General features: G+C 43.9%; 1 protein-coding gene across 1 annotated transcript; it reads right to left on the reverse strand.

The window, feature by feature from the left end:
• Positions 1-26,875, reverse strand: enpp2l (ectonucleotide pyrophosphatase/phosphodiesterase 2-like). The gene is given in 26 exon segments (XM_070845985.1): positions 1-599; positions 10,134-10,287; positions 10,974-11,106; positions 12,822-12,899; positions 14,014-14,155; positions 15,177-15,316; positions 15,904-15,964; positions 16,044-16,219; positions 16,367-16,454; positions 16,774-16,852; positions 17,141-17,268; positions 17,360-17,391; positions 17,473-17,598; positions 18,330-18,438; positions 18,519-18,591; positions 19,414-19,479; positions 20,281-20,336; positions 20,981-21,100; positions 21,316-21,395; positions 21,521-21,618; positions 21,872-21,932; positions 22,020-22,145; positions 23,465-23,614; positions 24,120-24,225; positions 26,556-26,603; positions 26,605-26,875. Coding segments are annotated over 26 exon segments (2,817 nt in total). The 5' UTR covers positions 26,821-26,875; the 3' UTR covers positions 1-428.
• Between the last annotated feature and the right edge of the window lie 188 nt (positions 26,876-27,063).

Genomic DNA, 27,063 nt, shown 5'->3' on the forward strand with positions numbered 1-27,063 from the left:
AATTCTTCAGCAACAATTGGATGGACAGTAGAAACGTAACGTATTCAGTGTTAATAGTTGAGGGGCAAAGACACTGATCTGTGTGTGTGTGTGTGTGTGTGTGAGGACGTTCTGTATAAACGGTAGTAATGAAATGCCAGAAGTCTCCCATCCTGCATCCTTCCTGTGCTAGCTTACTCTTTCTCAGATCTTTTGGACAGTTTGAATGTGCTCTATTCCTGTTTTAATCTTCCAAACTACTATTTATCAAACCATTCTTTTAATCTTTTCAATTTTCAAAATTGTGTTCCCTTTTCCAAGCACCTCTCGGGCAGTTCCTCAGGAGTGGAACAACGGTGCGCTGGCTGTGCAGCGAGCATGCAGTGAAAAAGCAACTTCTACAAAGGGCTACATCCTGTATCTGTGTGTGTGTCTGTGTCTCTGAGCGTCTAGTCGTCGCTCTCGAAGGTGTGCAGGTAGGTTTTCAGGCTCAGGATGCTGGTGTAAGTGAGGTTGGTAGACCGGTAGAGATCCAGGCCCGTCAGGATCTCCACGTCCCGGACTCGGGCCGTGTGGAGCTTCAGCAGGTCTTCGACCCACTGTGACTCATCGCCAGCACTCTGCAGAGACACAGACAGGAAATGGTTATTTATGCATACCATCATCAACGCAGTGAATTAAAGATAAAGTAAATACATTGTTTTCGGTAACGAATGAACGTGAGTATATAGGATGGAACGCAGGGCTGAAAAAATGCAGTAATGATTATTGACTAAACTTGGCAGCAGGTCTGTTTGTGTGCCTACAGAAGGGTCACACAATTACACATGACTCATGCATCGTTTACTTTAATTAAACGTTATGTAACCAGCGGTGGGGATTCCTTAGGAGCTGAGCAAAAGTCTTCAGTTCAGAGCCGAAGAAGCCTCTTGGCTGGGAGGCGAAACGTCTTCAAGTACCTTCAACAAGTCCAGCTGACTTTTGCTCAACTCCTCAGGAACAGGCTGTGACCTGCAGCTGTAGGGACGCCTTTCAGTGGCTGATCCAAATGAAGAGATGCATTCAAGAACATTATGTAGTTTAAGAGCTCGGAGTCTAACATCGCAGGTGTTGATGAGAGACCAAAGAATACAGAGTAAGGCTTCCACATATAGAATATTCTGCGGGTAATATCTGGTTTCATGTATGAGAGGGGGTACCCCAAAGATTGACGTGACCTTTCCTCGGACCGAACATTTGTCCAGACAAAGCAGAGCCAAGAACATAGAGTTCCTGCAACATGCAACATGAGACAAACCTTCCAACACCTGCACGAGGCTCTGGCAAAATAACTACTAATCTGTGCACACCAAACTGGAAATGTCTACCCTAAATGATCCGGAGCACAGATAAAAGTAGGATGCAAGGAATTAATCGGCTTTACTGAAGAGAAAATAACGATACAGAATATTTACCTTCGCTATTCTTTGAAATAACCTGAATAAGTACTAAAATGATTAGCTTGATTCATCAATGGAGTTGATTAGTCGAAAGATAATTTGAAATTTCAAGATGTCACATTGGGCTCTGAGACCCTATTTCCATTTGCATTTTAATAAGTAAATCACTCACTGATTTATTCAAGCAATTATTGATAGGCTGATTGACAGTGTAGCCCTAAAATCAAGATAGAATCATTTAACAAAACAACAAAACAAAAGCTACTCCGACTTAAATGATCTCAGAGATATGAGACACAAATTTAGTGCAACAAACCTAAAAGCTTTGTGTTTAGGCTCTGATGTAAAGGTATCTGTTACCATGGTAACTCCATGGATCAATATTTTCCAGATTAAGTTGAGGATCATTTACCGAAAACACCCGTCACCTCCTAGCTCCTATTTTGTTCACACGCTCATCTGATAATCACATGATGATTACTGTGAAGGCTGTTTGATTCAGCGGTTGCACAAATAAATATCATTACACTCCTCGATTGATGACGAGCCAAAAAAAACCTTCCAGTGCGTGCTCTGCACTGATTACTGCCAGTATTCATTGATTCAGACAAACAAATCTGATGACTGTAAATTTTCTTGTGTATTTACGCTTTTTACAAAATTGAAGAACTGGGCAGAGGTCACAGTCTGTTCTCTATGTGGTCATTTGAGTCCAAACTACAGATCAAGTGTGCTTCAAATGTTCCCCTTGTTCCCTTCAGCTCGCTTGGTTTTGTCGGAAAAGTGCATTAAAATACCACCATAGCTACGGGTCCACACACTTCACTCACTCATAGCCTTCACCAGCTGGAAACAGAGTGAGTCTGTTATTTTAGAGAGACTGAACTGCCAAGCCAACAGAACGATCGGTGCATGCTTTGAGTCCACAGGAGCGGCTCTGTGAGACAGAGTGATGCTTTGAATAGCTAGCTGGATGCTAACCAGAGAATGCTAGCAGCACAGCTGAGGACATGTTGACCTAATTATGGTGCTAGATGATCACCAAAGTTATCCCACTGGAGTGCGAACACACATTTTGTGGCAATTCATCCAACATCATGGAGGTGCAGGAAAAGTCAGCAGATCTCAAAAGTCAAAGGCATTTTTGGTGCCATGACATGAACGTGCATTTCCACTTGGTGAGAGTACAGACTGCAGTTTAACTGCACACAGTGAACTTCAGCTAAACTCTTAACACCTTGCCAAGGTGGTGTGTTTGGCCTTTGCTGCAGAGACTGTGAATGACACAGTAGAACACGCATTAAGCCGCCCTGCCCTCAGGACTAAAAGCTCCAACTAAAAGCTGTAGTGAGCAACATTCACAAGAAGACACCTGCTGGTGCAGACAGAAGTCAGCGGTTACGGCCCACCGTAACGAGGTGGGCCGTGGTATTTAGCTGGAAAGAAGAAAGAATTCTTTACAGATGGTTAAAGGGGAGACAGCTTGTGCAGCTAATGAACTTAAGATGGTCTATCTGAAATCTGACCATATGGCTGTCTTACAATAATATCAGTGTTAATCCATCTTTGGCATAGTTAATATGGAACTACCATGAGGGAGGACGCCCCCCTCCACTCCTTCAACTGGACCCTTCCATCCAGAGCAAGAAGGAAATAATAAAGACATTCTCAAATCAAGACAGAAACCGTGCAGTCGGAATCAAAATTCCAAATGAAATTGATAAAGATCCCAAAAAGAAAAAGGCAGAATAACAAATTCCTTCAAAAATAAAGTTACGGTGCCGCTCAAACCAGCAGGACAGACTGTGGCACAACAAACAGAACGACTGAGTGACGCTCACATGTGTCTCTACTCAGACCCCTTCAGACCCCTTCAGACCCCTTCAGACCCCTTTAGACCCCTTCAGAGTCCTTTAGACCCCTTCAGACCCCTTTAGACCCCTTTAAACCCCTTCAGACCCCTTCAGACTCCTCATGGTACCAGAGCTGATTTGCCAAAGTAGTCTGGTTGTTTCTTGAACCGACTGATAATCATTTCCCAAATGTTCAGCTTTAAAACATTCGCAGCTCTTTTTTTTCATCTATCATCCTATTTTTTTTTTTTATTGTGCAGCTCTGTCAGAATCAAACTGGTTTCCAGACCAGCAGGGGAAGAAAGTGGACCATCTAGGAGCTACAGAACCAGATGTTTGCCTCTGGAGTTGGTAGAGACCAAACTCGAGCTAACAGGAGAGAATATTGGACTTGAATTCATTGGGTGGAAGCAACAAGACTCCATTGATTAGTTTCAATACAGAACTTGTCTGTTCTTGAAGTAACATCTAGTTCTATTAAGATTTTCTTCCGTTACTTCCACTCTGGAAACATGCTGCATAAACTTTGCTGCTGATGACTCAGCGCCGAGTGGTCTGATGAGGATTTATGATAGTTCACACAGTAGTAACAGCAAAAGGTCAGGGTCTCCAGTGAGCAATAAACAGTGACAGCGAGATTAGCTCGAGGCATGGAGGAAAGGTCGACGTGTAACGCTACTGGTGACTCTTTACCCTCCACCTGCTGAAGAGTGTAAGTGTAAGAGTGATTTAAACAACACTTTTTGTCCCCAAATGTCCCTTATGTTTCCCTCTTGTCTTCTCTCTGGAAAATGGACAGAGCAGAGGAAAGAAAATACTGGTTCTCTTCATTAGTTTCGGATCTTAAGTGGAAACAACAGATAATGGAACTGGAAAATGTGCCGAGCGTCTGCACAGGAGGTTCTAAACCTGAGGTTTATGGGTGGAAAAAAGTTTGATGAACTAATTTCTCCTTGAACTCTGAAGGAGCCACTAGACTGATGTCCACGTTTTAATGCCGTCATATGTTAAGCAGCACCAAAAGTAATCGGTCGTATGATGCTGGCTGAGGATTTAAATATACTCGCAAACAAGAAGTTCATTGATTGTCTTGTGAGATCAGTGGAACATTGCAGAGAAAACCTCGGACCGCAGGAAGAGACGAGGGCAGAGAGAGTTTGTAACCAGGATGGAAAGATGAGAAAGACAATAAACAACAGCTCCCTCTGTTTTCTCTAAAGGACTGGGCACCAACTTTCAGGCTGAGAGAGGCTGAGAACTCTGCTCTGTCACCTGAAGCTGAAATGTTTCATATGTTGTGCTAAAACAAGTGCTGAATGCATGCTAGCTTGGCCGTGAATGGCAGCTGATATGAGTTGCTTATGTTGTTTTCTAGTCTTGTGTGCTGCCCCACTTTTGTGATTGTCTGCACCTGCTCCTTGTTCGCCTCACCTGTCTTCACCTCCCTCATCCTTTCATCAGTGCGTGCTTGGTTGTGTTTTCCGGAGAACTGTCAAGATCTGCATCTGGATTCTTTCCCTTTTTTTCCTGGCAACTAACCTCTTGTGACAAACGTGGGTCCAACTTCTCTAAAACTGCTCACAGTTGTTGTCTCTTCACAGAAAAGTGTTGATGGGAACATTTAGGGAGAGGCAGGATGGGGTATATACAGCTGACTGCTGTTACTGGTGTTGGTTGTACTGTGTAATGCCAACAAGCGCAGCCAAAGGAACTGAACTGTTAGATGGCTGTTAGATGATAAATGTGACGATGACTGCGTGTTAGCACACAGCCAGACTCTGCCAAAGAGCACAAAAGAACATGGTGACATTTTGAAGTGTTTTCCTAGAACATGGAATTCACCACCCACAGGCTGAAGAGGCACAATGCTGCTCCGTCACACCTGGGTGTGTCTGTCAATCAGCCGTTGACCTGCAAGCTGTCACGCTCACTGATCTGTGCTGTGAATGAAGCTTTCCGTGACAGTGTAAAGTCGTGAAGAGGCACAGCTTAGTTCTGTTATGCCAGGGGTTCCTTTCACTCTGAGTTTCTGTCAAGGCTGCAGGATGTTTCCAGCTGGGCCGCGGCTGTTCAGCAAGTACAAACAAGAAGGGTTATTCTAGTGTCTTCTAATGAAAGAGCGGCCATTTGAAATGATGCTGCTTAATTAAAATCAGCTCCCACTGCTCAAAGTACATCACGCACACAGAGCAGAGCATCACACTGAGCAACTTCAAAGATGAGAAAAACATCACTGATAATATATAATACAGTGCAGTGAGTGTTTTACAACTCCTGCAGCTTATAAGAGGATGAATTAAATTGAGATAAACCATGAAAGCGACGGCAGGCTGTGAAAGCTCGTGTGTGTGTGTGTGTGTGTATTACAAACTAAACCCACTCATAAAAATATATTACATTTTAAGAGAATAGCAAATATCTCCACTCAGCTATTACGACATCACTTGTCATCATTCAGCTTTTCATTGTGATGCAGTGGGTTTTTTCTTTTAGTCACAGTGTTTCGTGCATTTTAACCTTTTGCTTCTTTGTTACACAAGCTGTTTTAAAGGTTAGGAACAGTTATTATAACAGAGGGAGTGACAGGATGTGTCATCGCGTATGTCTGTGGCCTCTGTCACTGGTTTGACTTTCTGCTCATGGGTTGACATATGAAATTAGTTGAGGATTTGCAGATGTTTTATGGTCTATAAAATTAGCTGGCACATTAAAGACATTTTTACACAGTTCAGCTAACTCAGGGAAGAATGAAGAAGAAAAGAATGAAGACCTCAGACAGCTGTGGGTAAATGTGACCTCTGCTCTAGTGTGACTTCTCTTTCTCACTTCCTTATGACACACTAAGGCAGCCAAAAGCTCAGCACCCCTTTAGCTGCTTCCTTTTTGCTCCAAGTTCATATGATGTGAGATTATAAAGGCACCACTGTGGTGCTTAAGAGGAGCTTAAGGATGACCACACAGCCCTGGACTGGGGTTAGGACTGTTGGCTGGACTGAGCTAAAGAAATGCCTTTTCTAATCCTTTTTTTTAAACTTATAGACCAATAAAGTGTGCACATTAATTGATCGTGAATGCAATCATTAGTTTCAGCCCTAACCTGTGCTGGATAACAGATTGAAATAATATCTAGTTCCAACATATTTGAATGATCACTTATGGTTAACTGAACGTGTAGAATCTACTCTACAGTATTTTAGTTTTTAATAACTATATTTGATGCTGCTTTTCTATTGTACTGTGTAACTATTGGAGATCTATTGTTTGTCCACCCACTCTCCTTCCCTCCCCACCACTGCCTCCTGTTTATCTGGTCATACTGGTCAGGTAAATGGACAATGGAAAAATGTACTGTAACACTGATACAAGTTTCACTTACTTGTACTTTACTTAAGTGATACCATTAAAGTAAACAGTTGTGATTTTTACTGCAGTCCATTTGTCCTCTGATGGTTAACCCACCTCTAGTGGCACTGAGGTAATATCAACAGCAGCTGCTGGGTTTAAAAGTGGAAAAAAGATCTAAAGTCCAACATTTCTTCACTTCAGTGTGAAGCTGTGGGGCGAAATATAGTCAGCGAAACCACGTTTAGTCCTTTCCTGCTACTTTAACCCTGTCTGGAACGCTTTGGCGTCTGAGCCAAGAAGAAGAGAAGAATAAGGACAAACCAGTTTATAATTAGCACTTACTTTTTATCCATCATTTTGCAAATGACAGACTGGATGAATGCAGCTTTACAGGGAATCACTAATTTCACTGGAGTCTGAGGACACACCTAATACTTTACTTCGCCTCAAAATACTGAGCAAGCATTCACTCAAGCGATGCCTACACAAGAACATATTACAGGTTTGCCCTGCTGCCAACACACCCACATATACTTGTCTCATGTATTTATGTCACGATTTATGACTTTAATAAAAAAAACTGTCCCTCCCTCAAACCAGGATTACTTTCATTTTCTGCCCTTTTTCCCCTTTCTGTTTCAGTCAAGGGCCACTGAGTTTGCAGGAGTTGGCACTTGTTAGAGAACTTTTTTCATGTGTCCTTGGACTGCCCAAACCTCTACCATCATTAGCAAAAGATAATTTAATCTTTCATCCTTGGTATCCTCCCTGAAAACACACTGGACAACAAGTTTCCTTTTCCTGTAATAAGGATTTTACTAAGAGAAACGATCAGTCTTCTGGTTAAAGGAGAGAAAAGGTTGAGAGCACAGACTGTTTTCAGTTTTACTTTCTTCTCTTCTATCATCTGCTTTTTAATTTGAATTTTAATCTGCGCTACCTGCAGACAGAACAGCTGCTAGATTATTACAGGCCGACGCACATTGAGCGGATTGAGCCGATGGGATGACCGCGGCGAGGAGACTCCAGCAAGCTCTTGTACACAATGAGATCACTCAGCTGGATTCAGTGTTTTGGAAACAGCTGGTGTCCAAGATTCTATTATGGTCTTGTTTTGTACAAGGAAAGCCTGAATGTTTGAGTTAAGCGTTTCCCGAGATATCGCTCTCACCACAATGTGACTGACCTGAGGTCACAGTGGCCTTTGACCTTTGGCCACCAGAAGCTTTCACACACACATGAGAAGGGTTACTTCAGCAGTAAATACCACAGCGGCTTTACTTTTCATAGACATAAGGATATTTTCAGGACAGTCAATCATTGTAAACACAAAGATATTCCCATTCATTCATCCACTCACTCCATTCATGTGTCTTCGAGCGTACGAAGCATCCAGCCAGGATTGAGGATCGGTGCATAACGAAGGTCAGCACTGATTTCTTTCCATTACCAAGTGCTGTTAAATGTGTTTTAGCTGCCTAAACGTGACCAAACCATGACACACAAACGGCGTCCTGAAACAGGGCAACGACGTGTCTGAGTAGAAAAAGTAATCACCCAACTTTCACAAAGATAAACTGAATCTTTTCACTGGAGTCATACGGAGCTAAAGCCACAGAAACAGAAAAACATCGAGAGGAAGATTATCCCTCCAATCTGTCGACCGCTTCTTCAGCGTGACTCATGGAGAAATGGTATCTTTCAATTAACATGAAAAAAAATTGTTTGTTCTGAGTGCAATGTCATGGATTAGTCACAGCAGACGGACTGCTCACGTTTTCCTTGACTGTGAAAGAAAAAAATATATATATGCCAGCTGAAATCCTGGGGGAGCACCCCTTGTGTGTGTGTGTGTGTGTGTGTGTGTGTGTGTGTGTGTGGTTGGGGTTTTTGTACTCAGCCTTAAGATCGAATATCTTTGACATTACAGGAGTCGGATCCTAACCACGAAATAGATCCTGTGTTAATAAACCAGCAAACAAACCCTAGAGCCCTGCCAGACAAAGACCGGTCCTCCTTCACTCCTCTTCACAAAAACAACATTGATCTTCCTCATGTCTTCCTCATGTCTTTTGGACTAACCAAACTCTCCCTGCATACCTGCCACGCTCCTTTCCTCAAATCTTTGAAGTAAAGTTTCCACCTTCACATTTGGAACAGTTGAGCGTACGTAGAGAGATCTTTTGATGGGATTGTTTTCCTCCTCTTGGCAACCTGTCGCCTCTGAGGATCAATAGATTGGGGAAATGACGCTAAAGAGACCCACGCGTTCTCTGGGGTTGGAAACAATTTAAACAATTTTAAACAGTTCAATACAAAGGATTGCTTAAGGCTCCATTTGAGTCTGAGTCACTGAGTTGTTTCAATTGTACATTTTTGCAGAGCCAGTTTTTCCAACTCTAGTTGACTTTTGGTATAAAGATGTTTGAGATATTTAGGAAACTACTATGACTCACTGCCGCAGCAGCAGCGGTCATGCATGTGTTGATATGACTGTCAGGTCGACAGCAGCAGCATGATGCACGGGACTGACAAAAGTCCCACAAACCATTGCACTGAAAAGGCAACTTACAAACGTCAGTCCTCAATCAGCAGTCATCAAATGATCTGAAATGTCTAAAAGTATATCTTTATATATAATAAATGTAAAAAATGTAGAAAATGATCATGTAAAGATTCATGAGGCAGAGGCGCCCTGAAAAACTCTAATTTGGCTTCTCTAAAAACGTCATATTTGCTTTGTTTCCCCCCCCAAAATAAAAACAGTGCCACTTCTCAGATTCCTGATCGATTTGTCTTAAAATGGTGTCGCTCAGAGATCAGAGAACAGTGGAGTCTGTTTACTGGACAAGCAAACTGCAGAATGACCAGTCAGACATGTTCCTCTGCGACTGCATCAGTGGAAGTTTCCTTGGAACTTGGAAAAGTCCCACCCTGTGAAAATCCTCTGACACGAGTAAAAGAAAGTCTAATAATGCTGTGAGTATTATGAGGAAAACGGACTTTGAGTATCAAAAGTAAACCGTAAAGTGCGTTAGACTAAAAGAGTTTTACTCGCTGTAAAAAGCTGTGAGCAGCATTTTTGCATTACTTTAGGTTTTCTACAGGCCTCAGTAGTAGTCTGGGTTATTCAAGTTAAGTGGATGGTTTTTAGAGTTACTGTCATCAGCGTAAAGTTTCCTCCGTGTGTTTCCACAGCTGGGCTGACGTGGGGGGTTGGTTACACAAAGAGGAAATTCCTGAGGTAAAAATGCTGTAATATTGGAAGATATCATTGTCTAAGTCAAACTGCGGAAGATAAACATTTGGACTGTGGACTTTGGGCCCCATCACTTCCACAGCAGAGCTTTAGGGGGGGGGGTTTCTATTTCTGATTCATTTTCAGATGGACTGGTTTCTGCCAGGTTAAAGAGCTTATATGTGAAGTTCCCAGCAGCCCTCAGAGGAGTGTAGTGCAGTAAAAAGCATGGACAGGGAGGGTGCTGCCTCCTGCTGGGGGGGCAGGAGGTGAACTCACATCACAGGTTTCAGTATTTTCTTGTCTGTGTGGGATGAGCAGGGAAAAGACCCTGAGCGGCCCCTCGCACTCCTCCACCGTCTGGTTCGCTTCCTGGCAGCTCGTCACCACCGTGTAGAAGTGGGTGGGGACGGAGGGGGCGTCGGCCGAGGACCTGGACAGAGGGACGGGGTCACAGAAATAAACTGAGGGGTGTTTTATGAGATTGAAATTATGAGATTGACTTTTCCTGTTTATTTCCTGTGCAGCACACACATCTACAAACTGTATTATTTCTAATATTCTCATATTTGTGTTGTTGTCTCTGCACCTTTTCTTCTCTTTACCAATGCTAATATCCACCAACAGTCCCTTCACAAGCACAAACAGATAAAAACACAAGAATAAAAGATGATGAAGACCTTTAATACCAAGAAGCTGATATATGAAGCTATCAGCCAGTGAAGGTTAAAAAAGGTTGCTATAATGAAAAGGTTGTCTTGTTTTAATGAGACACATTAGGAAGACATATTTCATGCTGGACCTCAAAACTTTCCCACTTTTTCACACAATAAATGCGTCTCTTTAAAACAACACACGTTTCTCATCATACCAGGAGAGGACCAGGTGACTTATGGCACGAGAGACATCCGTTTCACTGCTGCACATTTCCTACTTTATTTCTATTCTTGTGTATTTTAGTTCTATATCTCGTCTTGTCTGTATCTGTGTCTGATCTTGTGCTGCTGCATGAACTGAATTTTCCCTTAATACTGAACTTTCAAGCTCAGCTTTGACTTTAGCTCTCAGATGATGCAGCTCTAGTCAAAGCTAAAAGTGCAGACGGACATTGAGCCTTACTCTTTTATCTTCTCCGTGGTGTCCCGGAGGCCGTCGTAGTTGTAGTCAAAGATGGGTCCTGTGAGGATGTTGATGCCGTTGTTTTCCTCTGCGTAGCGCCTGAGCAGCGTCCCCTGCAGGTAACTCCAGATTCCTGCACACGAAGCAAATAGTGATTTAATACTTAATACTGATCCTAAACTTATCATTATTTACACCTGATATTAAGACATAAGAAGCGCAGCTGGAGGTTGTATCTGGTATCTCAGAGCTTCTCTAAAGGGCTGAAGTCACCGTTCAATGAAATATGACTGAAATACTGTTTAAGAGCTTTTTTCACCTTCAAAAAATGGTGAAAACTGTGAGAAATGTGGTCACAATGATCCCAAAGAGACCCACGTTATCAAAACCACATTTAAATGACTCAGATCATTCTAAGTAAAAGCAGCAAAGCTTCACATCTGAGAAGCTTCAATCAGGACAGGAAACGTTTTTAAATGAAAAATGACTTCAAGGATTATTGAAAGAGCCGTCAATTCATTTAATATGTTTTGTATTTAAAAAAAGACTAAAGTAACTATTGACCAACACAAGGACACAGCAGAAGTATCTACATCTCTGTGTGCATCCAGTAAAAAGACTGTTTTGGTGCTTTTATTCAGTAGATTATTATTTAATAATCTTAATGTTAATTCATATTTGAAAATAATCTCATGGGTGAACAATAAAAAAGGATTCTGCTGACAAAACCTTTTTTTTTTTAAATTGAATTTAACAACTTGCCTTTACAATTTGCACACAACTATTGTGTTCACTGCTTTATAACTATGAAACAGCTGCAGGATGAGAAGGAGAGAGGAGTAAAAGAAGAAGAAAACTCTGTGAAGGACATTTGGACAAACACTTCCTTAAATGGACTTGACAATTAAAATGTCTTCTAATCTTTATTTCACATCAGTCACACATATTTTGTGCTCTTACGATCCCCTCTGGCACTTTAAAATCCTGATCTGGGAACTGAATCTACTGTCTCCTCCTCAGTCCTGAAGCAAGCCAAACATTTCCCAGCCTTGGTAGAAAAACAGGAACGTTTCCAGACACACACACACACAGAGCTGACAACAATGATGGATTATGTGTATCTGCGTGAGGCAGCGGCTCAGCGTGGCAGCGTGTTTGGCCCTGAGAAGTCCTCCCTCTGTAAACAATGGGTATCAGGCCGTCCTCGCTCAGACCTGACATCACCACCTCTCTGTCCTTTGTCTCATACGATATGACTCCTCTCTTCTTGGTGTACAGGAAGAGAGAAGGGACACGCACGTATGACGATGACCAACCGCTGAAGGAGGCAGAAAAGACCTCAAACACTCGACAAAAGCCAAAGCGCAGAAGATCAGACTGGTTCTGTTCTTTCCCCTAAATCAGCCACAAAGTTCCTCCAAACTTCTTGTTTAAACTCAACGTCAAACTTCTGGATTTAATTTAGCAGTTTAGTCTGTATTGTCAGGTGTTTCTGATATTCTGAATTTAATCTGGAACAGTTTACTTCAAGTTAAAAAAGTAATAATTCTATTATCATCATGCAGGATTGATCATTTCAGAGCCATATATATCATATTAATGGATTAATCATTGCTGCATTAATGTGTTCACCAGCGGGGTATCGTAACCACTAATAACACACCATCATTTATTACTTGATTTATATTTTGGATTAAGAATCAAAAAGCAGAGAGAAAAACATCTGCCTGAATTGGATCTAAATAAAAGAGCCGACACGCACACTGTTCACCACTAAAGCTGCCCAGTTCTTCCCTTGTGGATCAATAGTGTGATCAGAGTGTAAGTGAGCGGAGGTGTGTGACTCACTCTTGAAGGCGGGGTACATGGGGACGGTGTTGGTGATGAGTGAGGCGTCGTAACTGGACTCTGGAGACGACGCGAGCTCTGTCATCAGAAATTACATGGAAACATGAGTATCCTCTTATTCTTATTGCTTTCACATGTCAGAATAAGATAATGGCAAATATTGTCATCATAGAAAAATCCCAGAGAGGTGATGGAAGACCAGATGAGATAAGTTCTTACTGAATCTCTCCTGAGAGGAGTTACTGTGGAAGAAGGAAAGAATGCAAATATATAGACTGTTGCGCATAAAGTTGGAATCAAATTTCCCTCTTCTCATGAAATGATTGTGATTTATTCTTGATGAATAAAGTTTAAATCTTCTCAACTTTACTGATCAAACTCTTCCAAACAGATCACAGTGAAACTTAAACCACAACGAACCTTTGCAGACTGTGGATTCAGGCTTTAACAACACTGGGAGTATTGAACAATTATTCCAACTTTATGGGCAACAGAGTAGAATACAAATATCACATAAAAGTAAAGATCATCATAAAGGACACAATGCTGGGACAAGAGAGTGAACGTAAACGGTAACGCCTGTTCTGGATGGTAGACTAAGCAGGTAACACACAGTCCCAAAAAGAACAAAGTGATCTCATGTGAAATGTTTATACATGCTCTAAAAAAGAAATGTCAAACTTTGATATAAACACAGTGCAAACTGGACCAAAACCTCTACCAAAAATACTGTTCCCTAAATAATTCTCCCTCAGTGCGATGAGCGCCCAGACACAAGACTCCAACGTCATAACAGTGTCGACCCAAAAATCACAAAACTCCCTAAAAACAAGAAGCACAGGGACAGAGGTGCAGCCTTCCTCTCTGTTACTTAACCCAATAAAACTGCAGTAAAACAATCGTTGAATAAGTAAATAGGTGTTTTATCATTTCATAAACACTCCATGTAAAAGTGCAGCAAATATCTGAGAGAAACTTCCGGGACATGATGTGAAAACATCTACAGATATCAGTGAACTGGAGGGAAACACTGATGGTGATGCTGAGTGACTTTAATAATAATCAGTCTGCCTGTGTTTAGCTGGGAATGTAGTCATATAAAGATATTTTATTCTGTGTCAAGCTGATTTCATCACACTACGACAGACGAGGAAGAGTTGTTAGTGACGGCGTGGTCGTCCTGTGGGTGTACCTGGGGGGAAGAGGAAGCCGTGGGTCAGGTGGTCGTTCTGGCTGTAGGCGGTGCAGGACTGACTGTGATCAGCTGACACTCTGGAGTCGACTCGGACGCACTGAGCGCCGAGCGAGACCTCAGGGACGGGAGTCATGTCCTCCTTTAAGAGACACCCGGCGGGAGAGAGAGAGAGAGAGAGAGAGAGAGAGAGAGAGAGAGAGAGAGAGAGAGAGGTGGAAAAGTGGATTTTACTGGTTTTGATTTGGTCGAATTTCTCGTGTAAGTCCTTCAGTAAGAAGGTTGGATTCAGACATGCATGTAAGATGCATCGTGCAAAAGAGATGATGATGATGATGATGATGATGATGATGATGATGATGATGATGATGATGATGTGGGAGAGAGAAAGGGTCAAACTGTACAGGAGCAACGTGGAAAGTGAAATGTGTTTCCGGTGTTCACCTACATGCTCGCCTGTGTGTGTTTCTGTGCAGCCATTCATGTATTCATGTGTGTGTGTGTGTGTGTGTGTGTGTGTGTGTGTGTCGCATGTGTGAGCAGCTGCACCTTGTAAACCTGCAGCAGGTTCCTGTAAACATCAGACAAAATAACGTTCAGATACAGAGTGTGTGTGTGTGTGTGTGTGTGTGTGTGTTTGCATGCTTGTGCAGCTCCGTCATGTTGGGCCCCCCCCCCCCCCCCCCCCCCCCCACACACACACACACACACAGCACTGTGTGTCCTGTTTACAGCCTCACACCCAGTTTAGCTGCATGAAGGAGTGAGTCAGGAGGACCTACAGTACCATCACCTGTTCTGGGGAGGAACACGGCTGCAGAACTCTGTAGACTCACAGTGCAGCGTTTAAAAAGGGTTTTAAATCAGATGCTTGAGTTCAAAATCGCTCGCTGTGTTCACTGTGTTCACTGTGTTCGCTGTGTTCACTGTGTTCACTGTGTTCACTGTGAAGAATCAGCTTACAGGGATATGAGAGCTGCTGAAGGTGCTGATCACACACACAGTGATCACAGGGACAAATGGTCACCTAGAACCAGTGGATGAGGATCAACGCCTGATTAGAAGGAATCGATATTGATGTGAGCACACATGGACTTACTGTGTAGTGTGTGTGTGTGTGTGTGTGTGTGTGTGTGAGTGTGTGTGTGTGAGTGTGTGTGTACCTGTCGTGGCAGTGTGTACGACGCCCACAGAGGCATGGCCAGCTCTTTGCTGTAGCCGCTGATGAACTCCACATGATGAAGCAAACTGTACTGAGTGTCAAACATCACGGCGGGACGACCGAACGGGAGGTGGGTGCTGTCTGCACACACACACACACACACACACACACACACACACACACACACACACACACACACACACACACACACACACAGCATAAAAGCTAGAGATTAATATCAACGCTGACGAGAAGTGGAAAGTAGAAATAATGCCTAAATTTTGCAGAGAAAACTAAATGACTGACTGAATTCCAGTGATAAGTGTTTATTCAGGATGTCAGGAGGACTTGTAGGATACTTATACTACAAAAACTACTGCTGGAGTTTGAATACTTTACTTTAATCCAGTGTTCCTCACAGCTACACACAGTGTCTTTCTCATGTTCCTACAGACGGTCACACTCTGAGAAAAGACCATCCTGTCTCTCTTTGTGCTCTAAATGAAAATAGGCCATTTAGATTTAGCTTCCTTTATGATGCCACGAGGGGGTTTGTTGATCATCGGAGCTCTTCAGGCCCTTCAGACCCTCTAGTCTGTTCTGCTAAATGTCTGCTATGGGAAAAATAAAGTGTGTTTTGAGGATTAAACCTTGTAAACCTGTTCAGGTAGGACCTCCAAACACAGTATTAAGGTGTAAATGAGCAGAATGTGGGACTGAACACCTACTGTAGCTGTAGGTTCCCTCTGGAGCAGGACTGAAGGCTTCAATCATCTCTTCTACTTTGTTCTGTGACACAAAAACACCCATGAATATCGATTCAAGCAGCTTTCATCTCTAGCTTTTTGCGACACTGCTGTCCTCTGACCTCGTCGTCACAGCTGCAGCCCAGGTCGTGGGTCACGGCGGCGCCGGAGTCTGGTGACGCTGGTGACGGCTGCGTCACTTCCTCTGGCATGTCGGGGCGGTACGGCGGGTCTTTCAGCATATCGTTCAAGCTGCCGTATGTCCCGTTGTTAGGAGCCGGCTTCAAGCCTAATAAGTCTGAGACAGAGGGACAGAAAGAGAGTCAGTCTGTCGTATCTGATCGTGAACATTTTGGCATCAAACCAGTGTGGAGCTCTCTTAACATGTCTATTTATGACCATACTGACTAAATTCCTTACAATAAACCAGGCGACAAGTTCTTACCACACATGACGTTGTATAATTCTATATTTTCAAACTCCGGCACACTTTTCTGGAACTTGAAGTTCGGCCCGTGACCCATGAATATGGTCTGCATGAGGAGGATAAGAGATTAAACATCAAACCGAGGAATTCTCTTTGAAATCAGCGCTAAAGCTGCATTAAGATGAAGTATAGCAGCGTCTGCTTCAACAGTAGCTCCACAAAGTGGTGCTTAAATGATCCCAGGTCATTAGGGAGAAAGTGAGGGACTCGGGGAGTGTAGCTGGGCACTTCTATTATTGTTTTATCAGGTGAGATGCAGCTGTCCCATAACCTCAGGGTATTATACTGTACAGTAACAAAGCATCTCAGCACAGTCTGTAATCCAGGAGAGACAAGAGGCATGAAGTTAAAGAACTGGACGGCACCCTCATGCTGGTTATCTTGTTGTCAAAGCCGTGGTCGCCAAAGAAACCACACCGAGTCCTCAGCTTCTCTGGCATTTTCCTGGAACAAAAGCAGAAACATGTTTGCAGCAATCAGATGCTTCTGTTTCCTTCAGCTGAAAACATGAAAGCTTTAGTGATACTGGAGAACATGGAGGCACATTGTGAAGAATCCCTTCACGAGCTCCTGTCCTCTGTCGCAGTTAATCAGTAATGAAGACAGATAGTTAATAGCAGCCCATTTATTCTAAATTTAAGGGCTGGAATTCAGGCTGAACCTGATCTTGAGCTCAATTAGACCTAAAGGTGGACCTGAGACCTGGTTCAGGGGGGGAGAGCATCACTTTACCTGGCGATGTGCCACTTCCTCTCCATCAGCAGGTGGACGTCCTCGATCCTGCGGTTGTTGGCGTAGTGAAGCCTCTTGGGTAAATGCTGCTTCAGGTACGGCTTGAAGTGCTGAGTTGGCATTTTACACTGAAACAACAAACACAGAGGTGACCGACCGTCCTCCGTCTCTGTGGACACTCTGGACAGTCTGAGACGTTACAGGGAAGATTGTACTCACAGTGAGGTTCGCAACCACAATTTTTGGGTCATCTGGAAGAGAAAGTACCATGTCAGACTACCTGTAAGACATCTGATGCAGCGTAGCGCTCAGACCGCTCACTTTCATCTTACATGTGGTGGATTTGGGGTCGCGGGGTCGTATTCTGCCCAGCGAGCCGGGGATCAGCGTGATCTCGTCTATGTTGAGCGGGTAACTGCTGAGAAACTCTGTCCGGTCACAGTGGGCCTCCTCCATACCTGAGACACAGAAAAGACAACCAGGGTTTCTATTAATACCATCAAAGAGTCCGTTTAGCTAAAAACACATTATTTCACCTGCTTTTCTGTTCACGCTGACTGAAAACATGACAGCAGTGTGTCTTTCCCAAAACCTCCAGACTTCACTGTCAAAGGGACTATTTCTTGTGTAGAAAGTAGTTCCAGGAAGAATTATTCAGTGAACTATAAGGGCCTATAAGTGAGACACTTGATGAATCAATATACTTTATACTTTATTTATTAATCCCTGAGATGATTGTCCATGATTATGCTTCAGGACCAATGTGGGGTTCAGTGTCCATACAGGTCGAACCACAGATCCTCTGATTGGAGGATGACCCACTCCTCTAAAGCTGAGCCCAGTGTCATCATAAGTAACTGATGCACCTGCTTTTTCTGTCCTTATAAACTCTGCTGTGACTAAACTAAGTAGATTTAAAGCTGGAGTGCAGAACTTTTACAAATAAACGTCCATTTCATTCAAGAAGTTAACAAACAAGTTCACATAATGCTGATTTAGACAGACTTTAAATCGAGCAACTGTAGTGACGGAGTAGGCTACAATAAGTGGGAGCTGCAAGGTCCAGGAGAATATTCTGAGATAGATAAATAACTCTGGATAGATAATTACCTCCTCAGTGCCAGGAGGGGGAGACACACAGCAGCTTTAACCAGAGAGCAGAGACAGAGCAGGAAACGGTCATACGTACCGTGGTCTCCTACGATGATGACGTTGATGCAGCGGTGCAGGTTCATCTGCTTCAGGCCGTTCATCAGCTGACCGATGATGTTATCGATCTCCCTCAGAGGGTTGTCGAGCTGCAGGGGGAAAAAAAAAGAGATGAAAAAATGAAATGTACTGATGTGATGAAGCTCCAGCCGTCAGCCGTCACACTCACCTCACTGCTGAGGGGCCCCAGACGATGTCCGAAGGTGTCGGGCTGCTCTGAGTGGACGGCATAGACGTACGGCCTGACGAGAGACAGCACACACAGCTCAGTCAGGGTTCTCACCTTTTGAATTAATATACCTAAAACCTGTCATTGAGCTTGTTGTTTCTGGCTGGGAGCATCTAAAAACACTCCTGAGCTCGTGACCCCCCCCCCACTGACCCAGCGTCTGCTCAGCACTAAAAACAGCCTTTATCTTCAAGTGTTTAAGAGACACCAGCTCACCAACACTCCTGACTGACTATAGGACACACAGCACGACTTAGAAACACATGTAAGACATTTCAAACTACGTGTACATGAGCACGCCTTCATTAAAAGCACACACACACTGAACAGGGACAGGGATTATTTTACATAATGAGTCTTTTTCTTATAGTTTTCCTCTTCCTATAGTTTTATTCATCACCTTACACAACAAATACAACTTCAGAAAAGCTAATGTTGGTATTTAAATAGGTTTTAAGGTGAAAACAAGCTGTTTGGAGGAGAAATACATGTATCATCATCCAAGTGCTTCATTATAATCAATGATCAATTGCTGTAACCAGTCAGAATAATGATGATATTGTGTTTATGGTGGACAGTGTGACTTGTTGAACACGAGTGTAACTGATCACATCACTGTGTGGCCCTGTTCTGGAGCCCCGCTGTGGTTCATGTTGTGTTGACTTGGCTTATTGGGACACTCTGTTGGAAATGAGCCAACGTTAATGTTATCAGTTCCACCTGTGCTTTATCTGCTGCTGCGAGTCAAAGTTTCCACCATGAGACGGACCCACGTTTACCCTCCTGTCGTAAAAACATGAAAATGCTGTCTGTGAAAAGGAGAAAATCCCGATACCTCTCATCATCAGGCAGCTGCAGCCAGCGCAGGATGGTCAGAATCCTCCTCTCCAGAGGAATCACCCTGCAGACAAGAGGCACGACACCAATTTAATGTTTGATTTACTGAGTTTAAAGAACCTCCAGTCCTCAGACACAAAGGGAAACAGGAAGTTGATCTATAACAACGTCTGTGTGCAACGATCAACATTTAAAAACCAGTCTGACTTTTACCACTTTGACTTCACTGATCTTTGATCTTTGTGCATCGACAAGCTGCTGTTTCTGTCTTCAATGGCCTCTGTTGTGTCGGAGTGTGTGGGCCTATTGTCCTCTGTGTGTGTGTGTGTGTGTGTGTGTGTGTGTGTTTAGGGCCTTTGTCAGGCAGCCTCAGGATGTGATGAGCGCTGCTCGTGATCTTTGGGTCATGGACATGCAAATGTCGTCTGAAACTGATCCGTCTGTGCCGTCATTTAAGAGACATAAAGAGGAAATGTGCAAACTGATAGAAAACTGAGATCAACTCTTAGTTAACATTCCTGCTTTCTGTCACAGTAATGACAAAGTAATCTATTTTTAATCATAATAATCCTCTATTCCCTTTAAATTAGTCGTCTTTGTTCTGCCTCAGACGTCTGTAATCACATTTGATATTTCTGTCAGCTGTGTTTGAGGCTTAAATCCTCCAGCTGCTCCAGTGTTTACCACATCATCATAATTAAATCACCCACGAGTGTAATGAGTTTGTTGAGATCCACCAGTAACAGCTACGTGAGCATCCTCCTGAACTTCCCTCTCAGCTCTCAGCTCTCTGAAGCTTTGTGAGCTACCTGCTGCGTTCAGTGTCTGAAGCTATTGAGAAATATTCCAGTACTAACTTAAGTACCAAGGCCAGAAGAAAGTGCCAGCTTTCACTCCTTGTTCCTCCGCTGTGATCCAGATCTGTAAAAGCGAAAAAGGAAAGAGGATATCAGAACTTCAGGTCCTTCATACTCTGAGTGTGGCCGTCTTTAACACACTACTTCAATAGACTTGACATCGTACCAAGGTTCAGGTGAGAAAATCATTATGGTATCAATCTGTCTGAACCCAGGAGATCAGTGGGACCTTAAAGGCTGCAGGCAGGGAAAAGCGGCTTGTTGTGTCTGTATTTGGGGTTAAACCTGCTCCACTGTTAGTATCACTGGAGTTTTAAAGCTAACTGATCCTGAGAGAACAACATCTCTACTGTTTTAGTGCTTACAATTACAATACAGAAGGTACAAGGTGCACATGTTGTGTTAAGTAAAGTAGATGTGGAGGTGAGCTTGGCTAGGGTTAGGGTTAGGGTTAGGGTTAGGGTTAGGGTTAGGGTTAGGGACAAAGATGTCAGTCTTCTGGTCTGAATGAAGAAAAGGTGTCAATCAAGAGAACTCAGTGCACCTCCAGGGTATGAAACTAGTTCCTGTGAGCTTTTCATTCAGCTGTGTCAAAACCTAAACCTAACCAGTGCAAGCTGAATCTCCTTTCATTTATTCTGGTTTATTTAGCCGGCCTGTGAGCTCAAACTGATTCCAGTCACAAGCTGGTACGCAGGGTGTACTCACAGGCTGTCCGCCCCACCAGCGGTGGTTCAGTTTCTCTCTGGTGCGCAGGCTGAATGTGGCATTAAACACCGGGTCGTGCATGGTGTTCCCCACTATCCCGTGGGACTCTGGGTACAGACCCTGCAGACAGACAGAGCAACGTCACCACATTTGATATGTCAGAAAGCAGAGCTGCAGCAGCGGCACAACACGGGCAGGCAGCTGGACCTTTCCAACATGGCTGTTGGCAAACATGTGTGTTGACTTAGAAGGAGTACACATTAACAGGGCTGCTTCACAGTCCCTTCTGGTGGGACATGATGGAGACACGGAGCACATTACACAGGCTCACTCACTGTGGCCAGCGTGTACAAATTTGGGAAGGTCTTTGATGGGTAAACAGGTCGCATGTAGGGTGAGGAGGTGCCACACGTTCCTAAGAGGAAACACATGCAAAGCTTTAATGACATCTAGTAAAAACAGCTGTGTGCGTTCTTCTCTAAGATCACGACTGCATTTAGGAAATGAGACGAAGATGAAGAAGTAACGAGGAAGTCGTACTGAGTTTGTGTATGTTGGGGATGACAGATTTGCCCTTCTTCAGGTAGGAGGCCCTGAACCCGTCCACTGACAGCATGATGAGAGGAGGCCGGATGAAGCTGAGCACGACAGGGATGCAGAGACAAAGTTTATCAGGGGCAATTGTGGCATGTTGAAGAGTAACTGGGTGAAAAGTTCTGTATTTTTTTTAAAGGATAAATGATGACTCAATCAACTAGAGAACATCCTTTATTCAGAGTCCTCCTGAAGGGGACTGAAGGACAGACTCTTCTACATGTGGTAGATAATGATCACATAGGAAATGATTTGAAGCATGTTTGGTACTGCTGTGTTTAGTTGTTTCACACTCACCCCGCAGGACATTCAGCACTCTTGATCTCCTCACAGTCTCCCTGCACCCATGAAGTCTCACCTCACATGGAAACACCAGCACAGAGTGATTACAGCGCCGACTTCCAGCCACATTCACTGTCAAACACAGTCAAACAGAGACAAGTACCTTTGCAGAGCGACTTGTAGTTGGAGCAGCAGTCTCGTCTCTCCAGACAGTCGTCTGAGCAGTGGCAGGCGTGGTCGTCGTTCCTCTCCTCCCCACAGCGATCCGCCGTGCACTCAAAACCCCCCGCTGAGACGCAGGAGGGAGGAAAGTTCATCTGTTATCACATCGTTAGAGTAGCCTTGCTGCTGAAAAGCGTGATGAATAAATGCATTGACCTGTGACAAATGAAACCTCCGTCTGTTAGAAAATCATCTGATCAAAAGCAAAGCAGATCTTGGCTGTAGGATTCATTAGCTGTTTTACAAACTGGTCTGCCATTGTGCGCTTAATGTTTTCAAGATGAAACTGTGGCTCCACTCTCTTCGTTGGGCCAAGGCCTAAATTAGCATCAGATGCAAATTAGCATTCTGCTCGTTGTTCCTGTTATATAAGCTACAGCAGGAAGCACCTCTCGTGCTGTGTATGCATGATACTATCACGAGTAGCAGCGGCGATAAATATTTGAATCTGTTTGAATGTCTGTGCAAAATGTGCAAATAAACCTCAAACTGAATGAACAGAAACATCCATCGCAGCTTTGAGACTTAAAGGACGTCAACAAATCTCATGAAAAGATCAAAATCAACAAAGACAACATCTCCTAAGAAGAACTGCATGGATGTCACAGTGTTTCTTCTTCCTCTGAGCCAAAGAGCTCCACTGTCGTCCAGAAACTATTCTAACACATCTGTTCTTCTGGCTGACATGTTCCTTCATCACCATGAACACACACACACACACTGTAGTTAATTCTGACTCCACACACACATCGTGCTGCTGCCCCAAACACTCACTGGAGCACCACATGTGGATTAATCCGCCGCTGAAAATAGTCCCAAGCAAAAGCACCATTTCCTCCTTGTTAAAAACTACAGTGAGAAGCTGCTTTAGAAAACTACTGACCTTTATATTTGTGAAGTGTTTTTAAAGGTTTAAATGTAGTTTAAGAAGCAGTGGGCTTCGGCCTGAGTGCCACAGGCAGGATAAACAAGTCATAAATCACTGATGGATGCACTGAATCACTGTTGAATCACTATAGAAAACATAGAATAACACCAGCCTTATGCTGGAACATACAGTCCCCACCACAGGGCTTCATTCAGCATGAACTCTGGGCCTCATCCAACTTTTAGCATATTTCTCTCTGTATAACAGCTTTATATGCATTCGATATATCAAACCATAACACAAAGTGCTTAGAGAAAAGGAATGAAATGAGCTACTGAACACAGAAATGTATGTTTAAAGCCGGACGAACACTGACAATCAGTGGCAGATGTTATATGTTGAAACATCCCTGATCTCAGCATGTTAGAGAAGCCGTTTAAAAGCGTAGAGGAGGTCAGAGCGTAGAGGAGGTCAGAGCGTAGAGGAGGGTGGCCGAGGCAGGGCGACGTCACACTGACCTGTTTTCAGGCAGTGCTCGTCGAAGTCGGAGCAGCAGCTGTAGTAGGTTTTACACAGATTGTCACACCTGCATCCTGGAGGTTTGGCCTCCTCCAGCTCAAAGCACCTCCCCTTACAGGAGCCTGCTGAGCTGACCCACTCTGAGACGACTGGAGGGGGGGGGGGAGAGCCGCAGTTAGACACAAGTGCTGCAAATACACAGTATTCCTCTTATTTCACTAGAAGCCTGTTGCATCTTTAGGGAAGGTCCATTCGTTTATGTGCAGTGAAAACAGAGCGCCTGCAGGTTAAAGGCCATCAATCTGCACATATCATATATAACTACAAGCTGTTTCTAAGCCTTTGGTTCTACTTCATGTCTCTCTGTTTGTAGAGTAAAGTTAACTAAAGTCACAAGATTGATTCTACATCCATGTTTGTTTGGTTTTTCCTCTGGATTCTATTCAGAATTATATTTTTGATTAATAGAATTCATTAATATAATGGTTTTCTGCAGTGTACGGTGAGTGTTAACACTGAATCAGTGACAAATCAAGCTAAAAATGTGAAGTATTAGCAGTGTTCAGAGCTACAACACGTAAACCAGCAGCCTGGTGACTGAACGCCTGCAGAATCTGCTTGTATTTCACTACATGGCGTCGGGGCTGCTCTCACCTTTAGTGTGAGCCGGTGGGTTGTCTCCTCCCTCTCCAGGTCGACTGGCTTGAAAAACATAAGCTCTGCTGACGTCAGTACCCCACAGACAGAACACAACCCCTACCTGCAGAAAACCACAGAGCAGACTTTACAAAAACACACATTACATGATTATTTATTGTCTCCGGAGAGGGAAGTCTGTCCACTTTCCACTCAGGGAGGTCGAAGGTCAGCCTAATGAGGCCGTGAAACTCCCACCTCGTCGCCCTGACTAGGAGTTTGTTTCTTTCTCTGCTGTGAGACACATTCATGTTTGCATCTCACCAGCAGGGTCAGAGGTCGACGGGCAGCCAGGAATGGCAACGCTAGAAAGAGTGAAGTGTTGTGTGACTCCACTCCTTCTATGGCTCAGAGAGAAGAGCCTGGCTCCGACCACGGCTACACAGTGTGCTGTGAGGATGAAGATGTCCAGGGCAACATCACAGATCATTCTGCTCAGTGTCAAGGTCATTAGGTGGCCCTGCTAGAACAGGTGTGCATGGTTTAATGTTCTGTTTTCTCATGGCAGACAGATTTCAGCATCTGCACGCTCCATTTTAGAAGTAAAAAACTGCCTTTGACCCTCCATTCAGGAGGTTTTCAGCGGGACAGTCGGGCTGCCGAAGGGCCGGAGGAGATCCCACGATCAACAGATCCCCTCATGACGTCATGAAGGGAGCCAAACACATATTTACTGGAAGATGGAGCAGTTAGCTCTCATAGTTTTGGGGTCTTTAGACACACCAGAGACACATGTTTTTGTTGAAAATACAATAAATTAGAATAAAATGGGACATGAACACAAATATCAACAAGACTAACTGAACGTCAATATGTTCTACAGAGGACCAGGATAATGGCTTTTTGGCACAATATTAAAGAAACAAGCAGGAGAAGAAGTTGGGCTCACACAGAAAAAAATCAGGTTTGGATTCACAGCAGAACAGTCGAACAAGGAGGCCGGTGATTAGAAAGTGACGTTTATCTTTATCTAAAGGATGTAAACGAATAGAAACAGAGGGTCTCCTGCAGGCCGGCTCACACCGAGTCCTGCTGAATTCATTTACTCAGGGTTCGTCACAGCTTATCTTAGACAACAACTGGGCTGAAGCTTGTGTTTACTGTTGTCAGTGAATCATTTGGACTGTGAAATATCCAAAGAACAAATGTCCAAGTTCAACATGAAGTCTTCTGATCAACAGCTCAAAGCACAGAGACGTCCAGTTTACAACGACATGAAGCAGAGAAGAGCAGAACGTCCTCACGTGTGAGAGGACGTCACCATGAAATGTTTAACTGCTTCACAAATGACTTCAATGTTTAAATCTCAGCCCAAGACTCTTTAACTTTCTGGACTTGGACTAATATTCTCCAGGAAACCTCCTGGAAACCTGTCAGGGACACCTGGAGTTCCCTGGAATGCATTTCAGAACCAGAACCACTGAATTAAGCAGCAGTTGCAGCTGTCACTTTGCCAAGTGGGTCATGATGAACAACTGGAAAAAGACACAACACAAAACAAACTACACTGTTGCCCATAAAGTTTTTTCACCTCTTCTCATGAAATGATTGGGACAGTGTGATTTATTCTTGATAAATAAAGTTTATATCTTCTCAACTTTACTGATCAAACTCTTCCAACAACAACATTGGAGGTACTGAACAATTATTCCAACTTTATGGACAACAGTGTTTTCTTCTGATGGACAGTTTTAACTTTTAAGGCATCTAAACAGATTTAAATCACAACAGGAAGGTCACAACTCAGGGACAGTGTAAGACGTGACTTTGTACTAAAAAGATAAAGAGAACAGAACAGAGATGAACATGGTAACACCTGAAGTATTCCAGTACAAATCTAAAACCTACTGTAGTTTTTATTGTATGAATACTTCCGTAGGTGTCTCAGGTGTCTTCCAAATAAATCTACAGTTATTTAATGTGGTGATGGTGATGATGATGATGAGGAGGAGGAGGAGGAGGAGGACAGCTAACCATTGACCTCCAGCTTCCGCTTAACTTTACCACCCCCAGGTAAGAAAATGTGTGCGTCAGTGTTGACAATGTGCTGTTCCAGGCCGTCCATCCTCCTCATCCTCATCCTCCTCATCATCCTCATCCTCATCATCCTCATCTCCACCATGAACATCTGGTCCACCACACCGAGAAGACAGCAGCTCCATAATTCACATCTCTGCCCAGTTATGTAATTCCCTTTCTCTTCAGGTGAAGCTCAGAAGTGAAGGTCGATACATCAATTCTGCGAGAGCCCAATGAGGAGGGGGGGAGGAGGAGGAGGAGGAGGAGGGGAGGGGAGGAGGGGGGAGAGCTGGGACAGGCTTCAGCCGTCCAAAGGAAAGCTGAAACAAAGCGACACGGCGTTCAAACAGCACAAATGTCACAGTCTTACCGTACCAAATTTCCCAGTAGCATGGTCCAAACCGTGAATCCACTTTTGGCATTCCCCCCAAAAACAAATGAAAGCTCAGAAACTGTGGCCAACGTCCTCTAGAAGCTCCGCTGTGCGCCTCTGCGGATCGATGGAGCAGAGCGCAGGGGTCCAACTCTCTCTCTCTCTCTCTCTCTCTCTCTCTCCCTCTCTCTCTCTCTCTCCCTCTCTCTCCCACGTTGTTTGCCTTTGCTCTGCCTCTGCCTCTCTCGGTCTTGGGCCAATAAGCATGAAGTAATGGTGACAGCTGCGCTCTGGTACAAGAGTGCGTCAGGTCGGCGTGACGCTCCGGAGTCCAACACAGTCAGCAGCACACTGAACTGATCACCCAGAGAGAGAGGGAGAGGGAGAGAGGGGGAGAGAGAGGGAGAGAGAGGCACTCTGAGGGAGGGAAAGGTTGTATAATGTTCAATGTTCAGTGTGTCTTAAAGGAATATGGGGGATCTGCTGGGGGAACTATTGGCAACATGGACA

The sequence above is a fragment of the Pempheris klunzingeri genome, chromosome 16 (assembly GCF_042242105.1).
Source record: "Pempheris klunzingeri isolate RE-2024b chromosome 16, fPemKlu1.hap1, whole genome shotgun sequence".
Taxonomy (NCBI): domain Eukaryota; kingdom Metazoa; phylum Chordata; class Actinopteri; order Acropomatiformes; family Pempheridae; genus Pempheris; species Pempheris klunzingeri.